This window comes from Gymnodraco acuticeps, unplaced genomic scaffold, assembly GCF_902827175.1.
Source record: "Gymnodraco acuticeps unplaced genomic scaffold, fGymAcu1.1, whole genome shotgun sequence".
In the NCBI taxonomy this organism is placed as follows: Eukaryota; Metazoa; Chordata; class Actinopteri; order Perciformes; family Bathydraconidae; genus Gymnodraco; species Gymnodraco acuticeps.
The window spans coordinates 153471-165071 of NW_022992071.1; the positions used below are offsets into that span (position 1 = coordinate 153471).

At 41.4% G+C, this 11601-nt stretch overlaps 1 protein-coding gene across 1 annotated transcript; it reads left to right on the forward strand.

Annotated features, from left to right (window-relative positions):
- The first annotated feature begins 955 nt into the window (after positions 1–955).
- On the forward strand, positions 956–10813 carry sox10 (SRY-box transcription factor 10). Its single transcript, XM_034202284.1, has 4 exons — positions 956–1080; positions 4669–5452; positions 6656–6918; positions 7460–10813. Exons 2-4 carry the CDS (start codon positions 5022–5024, stop codon positions 8236–8238), a joined length of 1473 nt encoding a protein of 490 aa, XP_034058175.1. The 5' UTR covers positions 956–1080; positions 4669–5021; the 3' UTR covers positions 8239–10813.
- Positions 10814–11601: the final 788 nt, after the last annotated feature.

Sequence of the window (11601 nt, forward strand, 5' to 3'; positions counted from 1 at the left end):
AAGCATTTGTATGTTGGCAGGTGTGGAATTGGAAAAATACAGAATATTCTCCTAGTAAAATCGCAAGGGCAGGGTTTACAAAATCAAATCTTACGTAACTTTTTTCGCCCATTTTATGCACACTCACTATCTGATGTATTCAACCTCCACTCACTCAGAGTAACACAACATGCATTTCTCTGAAGGTAACCCCAAGACCTATATCATCAGGTTTGGAAATACAATCTGTATAGCCCAGCGTAAAATCGCCAGAGCAGGTTGAGCATATTCAAACTAAGAATCTTGCCTTAACTATAGCAAAACATGTCTTGCTCACAATTCAAGCATTTTCGTTGACTATATTCAAACTCCACTTATTTAAGAGGAACAAATCCTGACTTTCTTTGAAGTAAACACCAAGGGCTGAGTTATTTGTCAGATGTTGATCAGATAAATACAGAATATCCCAAGGTAAAATCTCCACAGAATGTTGTTCATGTTCAAAGTCTAAATGTTGTCTTGACTTCTCAAGCATAATATTTCTTACGCACAATTACGCACGCTCATATCTGACTGTTCAATCTTCACTCAATTGAGACAAACACAACTTTCTGGAAGTACTATGTCATTTCTAAGGTGTGTATTATAAAAAAACAACTGGAATATCCCAGCATTAAAACACCAGAATAGTTGGTTTATGTGTAAAGTGAAAACCGTGTCTTAACTTCTTTCGCAACATTTCTTACGTACAATTTACGCACATTACTTTCAACATCCAATTATTTTAGTGACACTAAACTTGAATTTCTTTCCCTATTTTTTTGTTCTTTGAGAGAGAGAGATTTTTTCAGCCAATCAGAGACCCCCGAGCCTGTGTCCGTACTGCTCCTTTAAGAATTTTCCTCCCCAGCAAATCTTTTTTTTATTTTTTCTCTCCCTGCCTCATACAAGGAGCCCTTTAAGCCCCTGCACGACACACAGAGCTCGCATTCATACTTGGGCAGCGCGAACGAGGGGGCTCGGGAGCGAGCGTCACTTTGGAAACTCGGGAACTCACGGACTCTCGTGCTAAACCGGCGACCTCCTTTTCTCATTACTGAAGTAAGAAGCTCAGCATTTCCAACTCTTTCCTCTCTGCTGCTGCTGGAGGCTCTCACTCTGAGACTCAGGCTTTCTTATAGGATCCTAGAGAAGAAACCAGATTCAGAATTACAGATTTAAATTAAATAGTCTTTAATATTGATAAGTATTAACAACTTTTTGCGAGATTGGATGTCGTTTTAGACTGGTATGAAGTGACTGATTATTTGTTCCTCCTTTAATAATCGTATTTTTTTAAAGTGCTTTTATAGCAGGTCATTTCAGCACTGAAGACAATAATATGTATTTAGCGCTGAAATCAGATCAAATTAAACATATTTAAAAAAAGTTTTGACATGGATTATGATCATGAAGTTAATCATTCCTGTCGTGATGATGGTGTGAGGATGGTTTTGTGCCAAGCAACAAGTGCTCGTGTTTTAAATGTATTCAATGGGATCGTAGAGAAGAACCCCGACTCAGAATTTGAGAGGCTACCTTGATTGATAATCGTTAATATTGGTTATAATTAGCAACATTTTCGCGAGTTTGGATGTGGTTTAAGACTGGTCCAAAATTTCTGATGACTTGTTTGTTCTTTAATAATCGTATCTTCAATTGTCTCCATTACCAAAGTCAGTGGTGTTATATTTAAGAATACTTTCAGACACTTTTTGTCATGGATTATGATTAAACGTAACAATCCCATGTCATGCTGATGGTGAGAGGATAGTTGTGTGCCAGTCATCCTGTGTTTCATGAGAAAACATTTTAAATTGAGCTTTTTCTGTTCGTCCAACGGAGACATTGACAGCCTTTTTTCAGACTAAGAGAATCTGATTTCTCAAAAGGGAAAAGTTCTGAGAAGTTACAAGAGGCTATGAGAAAAATAACTAGACGTATACTTGATATGTAATTTGTTGGAGATGGGTAAAATAAGTCTACATTTATTTTTACAAATGTTTACTTGTTAGATAGTACACTTGCAGCGATCTTCTTGCTTCTTTGTATTTGATGTTGTTTTGGAGAATTAGAAATATGAGCCATTGTGAAACTAATTGAAACAAAACAAACAAAAACAGACAGTTTCCAAACAAGCAAATTAAGGCCAACTCTCTGGCAGGTCAAGCGGCGATAATGAGTCCACAGGAATTCATTACGCACAGTAAATATGCTCAGGGTGATAATTAACAACAAGCACTGAATTGAGGCATGTTTACTAAACAATATGTACAATTTGAACAATAAACATTAAAAGAGATTAAAGTAACCGAGAAAATATGTGGATTTACGACTCTGTTGAATTCATTATTCCCTGATTTGTTCCTAATGTGCTAAAAAGATTACTTTATAATTAATGTGGTCTCTCACAACAAGAACGTATAACTAAAACAAGTGATTCTGGATCATTCTCGCTCCTTACTTTCACAAAAAACATTATAAGCAGCCAGAATACGTGCGCAATGAGGCCTTTGGTGCTATTACGCACGATGTTTACGCATTGTGTCTCTGCAGCAGGTGACAGGCGAAAGTCTTTATCAATGCACGTCGGACAGATGGTTAAGCTTTACATGCAAATCTGCTGGAAATGGATACGATCCCTGACATTCACTGATAAAAAGCTAGTTTTCCGAACAAGTCAGACTTTTATTAAGCGAATCAGGACACACTTGCCTAATACGTTAAGCTTTTGGTAATATGCCTACATCGGATCAGAAGTGAATGTAAAGGCACTCATGCTTAGTTTTAAATATAAAAAGGGGTTCAATTTTCTCCAGTATAAAGGTGGGGTAGCCTAAGTGGCTATACCCCCCCCCCCCCCCCACACACACACACACACACACACACACACACACACACACACAACACACACACACACACACACACACACATACACACACACACACACACACACACACACACACACACACACACACACACACACACACACACACTCACACACACACACACACACACACACACACACACACACACACACACACACACACACACACACACACACACACACACACACACACACACACACACTTAACCCACACATGAACACAGATACTGTTAAATTGACAAGCCATTTCATAATGTCAGTGGACGTGAGCGAGGTGGCTAATTTTCCTGCAATTTGAAACCAGAGCAGAACACAAACCGGCCGGCTGTGAGCTGCTGGTTCACAGGAAGTTCGCTGATTTAGGACGTGGAGTTGGAGGCAGGGGTGTTGATTTATTTAATGGACAAAAACAAGGACACATTTTGCTCCCCGCCGATAGACTGGACACTGTTTAACAAACAGACTGTGTCCAATTCACACACGCGTACTGACGGGGGTTTATGTTTCCAGCGCCAGGCCATGTTTATCCAAGAAGTGCAGAGGATAAATCCAAGGTCTGTGCTGCTGCGGACTCGTGTCATTCCAACACTTTCTCTCCGGGGAGCTTGGAATAACTGCTAAACCTTAAACAGTAGCTAGTTTAGAGAGAGAGAGAGGGGGGGGGGGTGGGGGTAAACCTGCAGAAGGGCAGTGTGCTAACAGGAGCTGGACCTCTGCGAAAACTGTAATCCATGGGCGTCACTTTGTGTTGAAAAGTTGTGGGGCTCAGATAAAACAAAAATGCAATTATATGCGATTTGAGGCACTTTTGGGGGGATAATGCACGCGTTTGATTCTTCTAGATTTATATTACATTGTTTTTTGTTGTTGTGCAAACAAATCTCACTCATTTGATAGTTAACATTTCTTTGTGTACGCTAGTTTTTCAAAAGACTTTTAACAAAAAAGGCTCTTTAAAAGAGATGGTGATGAAAAACGTAATTTCAAGAAGAAGTGACACCTACATCCTTATTTTATGAATGAACTTAATGCAGATGAAAAAAAACATGCATCCACTTCGAATATTGACAACATTCAATATGGCCTATTATATCCTTTTCGATTAAATAACGTTTTTGGAAAGGAATATGAGTCAGAATATTTGTAGACGATCTGTATGAAACTAGAACAAATATAAATTCCTTTAACTCCTGTCTGTGATACTTATGACCAGGTATAAGTTATACAAAAATTCGGATCCAAACACAAAATACGGTTTTGCCGATTAATCCTTAGTTGGTTTAATCGACAGATCTATTTGTAAATCTGAGTTTCTCCACAAAGAATCATACAAAAGAATCCCTTTAAGTCTTGTACTTACCAGAGATGAGCTCATAACTTAATTGAAAATAAGACATTCGGCAAAAAATAAGGAAAAAAACTAGTCGACTATATTAGACTAGGACCGAAACGACAAATTAGTCGACTGAGAGTGGTAGTCCAACCAATGACATTTAAAGGAATCGCTTGAGGTTATTTGCTGATAAGGCAAATAACTTGCACAAAAGGAGTATTTTATCGAGTTAAAAATAGGGTGGGCCAATTCGTTCAAGTCCAGCCTCATGGTGTATTAGTTAGATGAAGAAAAATAAATGATGCTGTCGTGTCTTGACTTTGAACACTATCACATCACTATCAATAGGTTGTTGGGTGTTGACAAAGGTACTGTCTTTAAAGTTATAGGCTTGTTGAACTAACCCTCCTCGTCATTCTGCTTTTTCCAGGTCCTTGCTTTTGGAATTCACCCACTGGACAACCGGAGGAGAGAGTTTAGGGTGGGAAGTGATAGTGGGCGAGTTTGGTGCAGACAGCTGTGCATTAGCAGGTAAGCTGGGGTCCAAGGTGCGCACTGAGCCGCCTATCATACCAACAACCCGGATGGAAAGAACTTTAATGTGGAACCCTCATAGAGTCTTGCAACGGAGACTGAGAGTAGAGACAGATTGGCAGTTCATATTATAACTTAACAAGGATCAGTCGTTCTCTCTCTATCAAACTAACAGATCGGACTCAACAGGTAGAGCTGAGCATTTAGGAACAAATTCATCCGCCTGGAGGCTTGTGTGTGTTAGGAAAGATGTCCAGAGACGAGCAGAGCTTGTCGGAGGTGGAGCTCAGTCCCGGGATGTCCGATGACAGTCGCTCCATGTCACCAGGTCAATCCTCCGGTGCTACTGGGGGAGACTCGCCTCTGCCCGGGCCGCAGCAGCCGCAGCTCCCGGGTCAGGAGGACTCTGTGGCCGGAGGTTCATCCACCAAATCGGAAGATGAGGACGACCGCTTCCCCGCAGGCATCCGTGACGCCGTGAGCCAGGTGCTCAACTGCTACGACTGGACCCTGGTGCCCATGCCGGTGCGCGCAAACGCCGGAAACAAGAACAAGCCCCACGTGAAGAGGCCCATGAACGCGTTTATGGTTTGGGCGCAGGCCGCGAGGAGGAAGCTGGCCGATCAGCATCCTCACCTGCACAACGCGGAGCTCAGCAAGACCCTGGGGAAGCTGTGGAGGTGAGGGGGCAACATATATTTAAAGTACCAAAACTTAAAGTATTCATTACACAGAATGGCCCCTATTTTTTACTGCGTCCCATTATTGTGAATATGTATATTAATGAAGTTGAAGCTAAAATATCCCTGCTATAAACAGAGCAGGGGTTTATATTCAGGGTGGAGGGCTAAGGGGAATAGCTCCACATTAGGAAAGGCCAAAGGTCAATTTCATGGCCAGGGCTGAAAGTATTAAGTGTGTTGTGCTGAACAAACCCACTTTAGTTTCTAAGGTCTAACTGGCACAGTTTTGCCTCCATCAGCTGATCACTTGTACCCATGAACACAAATTATATATATATAACCCAAGTATTATTGTCCTTTTATGCATCATCTCTGTTCCATTGATTGGTAATCGGCTCCTGAGGGAATCATGGGGTGCTTTCACCACATTTTGCTCTCATTTAAAGTAGAGGATTTCAACCATCAAAGTAATTACACGCCCTTTCAATTTTGAAATGATAAACTTTTACTGTAACTGTTTTGTTTTTGATCACAGTATCACTGTAGTTACCAGAGTTTAAAGTAGAGACCGTACATAAGTCTCTTCTTCTCTCAAACAGAACGCTTGCTATCGGCTGACAGAAAGGTCAGAAATGTTAAATGAATTAACCCTTTGGGACTTACCATTAATTAGATGAAGACTTGACTGCTTGGCTGCAGGCATGATTGGTTAATTTGCCCAGAAACACGATGAAGAGGAAGGCTGAGGAAGGTCAGGAGTTTCTCATGCCATTCCTCAAGTTTCAAGTTTGCAGACAGGATGCATCTTTGGCCTTCATTATTTCATTACTGTCCAGCAGTCAGAAGCCCCTGGCAGGAGTGGCATAACATGCAGCTGGTTAGACGTGTGAAGCTAAATGTATTTGCATGTACCAAGAGGAAGTTAGTGAGCGTATAACCGAGATATCTATCTTCCAGGCCAAACACTGCACACAAAGCCTTTAAGAAATCGCCTCTGTGTGCAGTTTTTCGTATTCATGTTATCAAAAAACGCTCTAAGTTTCTTGGATGACCATTTTCCTCCAACAAAGTGTGACCACATTTTGGACTATCTTGTAGGATATATACAACAGAAAAAAGCCGACAATAACAATGTGCCCTATTTGGTTCTTTTCTTCTTCCTAACTTAAACAAACCTAACATCATTTATTTGTATCCAAGGCTTCTTAATGAGAGTGACAAGCGACCCTTCATCGAGGAGGCTGAGAGGCTGAGGAAGCAGCACAAGAAAGACTATCCCGACTACAAGTACCAGCCCCGACGCCGCAAAAGTGGCAAGCCCGGTTCTGGGTCAGGAAGTGAGGCTGATGGCCATTCGGAGGGTGAGGTCAGCCAGCCCCACTACAAGGGCCTCCAGCTGGATGTGTCCCTCATCCGGGCGGTCGGGTCCCCTCTGGCAGACGGGAGCCACCCTCATGCTGCAGGTGGGCTGCTTCTATACCGTCTCGATCACAACTACACATGTTGGCATATTAAAGGTTTTCCCTTTCCTATAGTGTGTTATATAGTTTTGTGTGCATGTAAATGGCCTGCAAAGTCTGACATCCCTGTGTTCCCTCCAGAGGAAGTTTTTCGCTTTTTTTTAGCTGAAACACCTCCATTGGACTCCTTTGACTCCAGAACTTAGTGATATGTAACACTTCAGAATCAGAATGAGAATACATTCATTAGTCCCACAGAGGGGACATTTACATTGTTTCAGCAGAAAAGAGCCAAAGACAGCTTAATGTTACCCACTTGCACTTCTATTGGCTAGTGCTTCAACACATTGTACATGATAGGCTAAGGGGTGGGATAGGTCTAAGCGGTTGACCAATCACAACAGAGCCGGCCAGCTAACCAATCAGAGCAGACTGGGCTCTGGTTTCAGACAGAGGGTGAAAAGAGGTGCTGCAGCACAGCATAGAAGCTTCATAGTTTCTGCCAAGAGAACTACTGCAACGTTATGTTTCCTTGTGTCTCTAGGTCACAGTCCTCCCACACCACCCACCACTCCCAAGACTGAGCCTCACTCTGGGAAGGCGGGGGGTGGAAAGGTTGGGAACGGGGGCTCCCGTGGGGCAATGGGAGCAGAAGGAAGTTCCGGTGCTCCAGGATCTGGTAAACCTCACATCGACTTTGGTAACGTGGACATTGGTGAGATGAGCCACGAGGTGATGGCCAACATGGAGCCCTTCGATGTGAACGAGTTTGACCAGTACCTCCCCCCTAACGGGCACCCGGGGGTGGGGCAGAGTGCCGGCGCGGCAGCAGCAGCAGCAGCAGCAGCAGCAGCAGCATCATCTTCCTCCGTCTCTCCGTACAGCTACGGCCTCTCCTCCGCTCTGGCAGCCAGCGGACACTCAGCCGCCTGGCTCTCCAAGCAGCAGCAGCAGCAGATGCAGCATCACGGCCCCTCAGATCCCTCCAAGGCTCAGATCAAGAGCGAGGCTGGGGGTCACTTCGGAGAGGCGGCCTCAGTAGGGTCCCATGTCACCTACACCCCCCTCAGCCTCCCTCACTACAGCTCAGCCTTCCCCTCTTTGGCCTCCAGGGCTCAGTTTGCTGAATATGCGGACCACCAGGCTTCAGGGCCGTACTACGCCCACTCCAGCCAGGCATCAGGGCTGTACTCCGCCTTCTCCTACATGGGGCCCTCCCAGAGGCCCCTGTACACGGCCATCAGCGACCAGGCCAGTGTGCCGCAGTCACACAGCCCCACGCACTGGGAACAGCCCATCTACACCACTCTGACGCGGCCATGACAGACAACGAGAGCAGAGGGCACCGGTGCAGCTTCAGCACCGGCGTCAGACCCCAGGATCGGCTGCAGCGTGAGCGGCGTTGGCGGTATCGCTGGAGGAAGAAGTGGTCTTGGCTGGGGGGAGTGGGCAGGCACCGGGGGAGTGGGCAGTGGCGGCAGGAGGGGACAAGAAACCCTGATCTGGCCCTGCCAAGATGCGGAAATGCTGTCACGGCCCAAGGATGAGCTTGGAGCGTGGTGCTTTTGAAGAGCGGTCGATTATTCAGGGCGTAGAGTGTAGTGGTCAGAGAATGTATTACTTTACCAAGCCTCTGGTGCTCCCAAATACACAACAGGAAGTATTGATAAGTGGAAAAGGATCAAATGTGTGTACAAGAAGGGGCAACTTGTAGTCTACACTCCTCTATCACGAGCAACAAGGGGTCAACAGCAACTGGTACACATTGAGAATTAGCAAGACTTTGAGCTTTGAGCCAAATTCATTCTACATGAACTTATTTTGTACCGGTGCCAAACGATTTGGCTTCTCAGGCAACATTGACCTTTTATCAAACAGATGTAAGCTTTGTATTGCTTTTGGAAATCAATATAACAAATACTGGTGTTGGTTTCTGAGGAACATTTGTCCCTATTTAATTCAGACTGTTATGCTGTGTTCACTTGCCTTTCGTACACACATGCATGGACGTACAATGCCATAACATTTGTTGAGGTTTTGTTAAGTGAAATGTATAAGTAGTCGAAAAACAACTTGTAATGATGACTGACTTTTATCAGGATAGTGTATACAGTATACTTGAAATGACAAATGTACGTTTTTTTGCAAACAGATTTGATGTTTTTGTAAAAACGACCAAAGTTTTGAGACCAAAACTTATATCAAAGAAACTGATTTTACAGACGTTTCTCCCGACTCAAAACTACCTTTTGTAGCGAAATAGTTTTTAGTTTTCAACATCTTTCTATGTGAGTTATTGTTAATGCCTTAATACTTCACCCCCAAAAATAACCATTTGCATATGATTTTTTAAACACCGTGTTACCATGAAATCCTAACGAAAAACTGTGTTTACAGCCATCTTCTTTTAAAACATGCAAGTGTTTGGGAAGTCATGCTCATACTAATGGATAACTGAGAATTGGATTATAAGAAATACCCACATGATAAAGCCTTTTTTATAAACTTGACAAATGAAAAGTAGGCCTACTCAGTGTATTTTGCAGTATATTTGATCCAATATTGAACTCCAAAACGCAAGTAAAGACATCTTCAAGTGACATTTTAGAAAATACCTATATATCCAGAATAACACTAATTAACATGTTTACTTTGTTAATGTACGCTTACAGTAGTCAAACATAAAAAATGAATGAAAGAATGAGGAAAATTCTGGAAGATGCGGTTTTAAAATACTATTATATATTCATTTTAACCATTATTTGGCTTCCAAGTTGCCCCTTTACATATTATTCTTGATTATTATCATTATGGGTGAGCTGCATGCAGTTCTGAAGAACCAAATTATGAATTATTTTGTATCACTGTATGCCGATGAGATTTGACGATAATTGAAAGACGATAAATTGTACATTTTGGGGTTTGATGTATTCCTTTAAAAACACATAAGTGTCAAAAGCTACTTTTACCTTTTTCTCACAATCGCACTGATACGTGTGATGATTTTCCTTATTTTTACGACGCATATGAAGTACATTCATGAAAAAAGACAATTCTATTTATACTTGCTTAACCCATTCTCACCGATCATGGTCGCAACGTGTCATAGAATATATAACAGAAGCTTCTTCGTTTGTTTGAACAATTACTAATATTTTAAATGCTTTTTGCCATTATAATCTCCACTGAATATATGCACCACTGCCTTGTATTCTGTGTCATTCAAAAATGTGTATGTAGAAAAGTATTCAATGCAAAATGTCACATCTTTTGGTCGTCGTTTGGTCTTTGAGAAAAAGAAGCGTTTTGATGCCAATACTGAGAAACAGTTGCCAGAGATTGTGCGAATAAAGCTTCCAGGAGATAATAACTTTTAACACAGCCTTATATTAAATGTAATAATGTGCCTTGATTTTTACCTTTTTGGACTATCAATGTCTCTCTATAATCGACTGTGTCATTTCTGTCCACCATTTAAAAACAGAACTGTACTTTAAGTATTTTATTTCCACCTTAAAAGTAAAGAAAATATCTTTGTTTTTATATTTATCACTCATTTTGTGTCACTTCTGCACACAGATCCAAACCGCATGCATGCAGCACTGCTTCTTTTAACCCCCCACACCTTAAAGCCCCTTGTTATTTAACATCATTATAATTGCCACGTGTGAAACTTATGTTGAATTTCTTATTTATATGTGTTTGTGTGCGCGCTGTTTATCGCTCCTCTCCATTATGAGGACAACACTCGACTGCCATTTTGGTATTTCAGATGTTTCCCTTCTTGTGTAACTGCACTGCGACAGCTTCTCAACAGCAGAGATCATGTGATGGTGATGATGAATAATGACCTTTTACGCTCACTTGAAATAAAGCTCGATTATCTGCTTTGATACAAGACTGCCTCTCGGAAATCTCTTTTACAATGGAACCATTAGGGGAACATTTTGCTATCAGTTATTAACAATCTGCCCTCTATAGTAAACATATCCCTTTGTACTCATCAAATGAAGCCAGTCGAGGAATGGGATGAAGAAGGACATTAACTCAAGGATTCATGAGAACAATTTGGAGTTATATTTTCACTTCAAACCTACATCTTTGAAGCCAATATTGTACTTTTTCTTCCCCTACAATTATTCGACAGCTTTAAATCGACTAATATATCAACATTGAGCTCTAATTATGGTCTTTGTTTTAGATATCCAGCAGCAGTATATAAAGTCATTCAAATATATCAGCTGTGACTAACACATAATAATCCAATCGTTTATATTTGATTCTGAATCTGAATCAGAATCGCTTTTATTACCAAGTAGGTTTACGCATATAAGGAATTTGCTTTGGTACAAATGGTGCATACGGAGACACAGAAAGAAGAATAGGTCATAATAATAATAATAATAATAATAGTACAACAGAGTGGAGTAAAATATAATGAAATATGACAATACTATACACTAGATTCAAAGTAAGCTCTTTTCTTTGGGTACTTTAGTACAATCCAATACTTTTGTACTTTCACTTATGAGTGTTTTTACTTACTTTACTTCTAGTTCACTACATTTTAGAAGCCGTTATTGCACCACATTTATCCGACAGCTTTTTACAGATTCAGATTATTAGCTTATATAAAATATAAATCAAATAATAAATAGATAATGACATATAAGTATAGGTTAATAT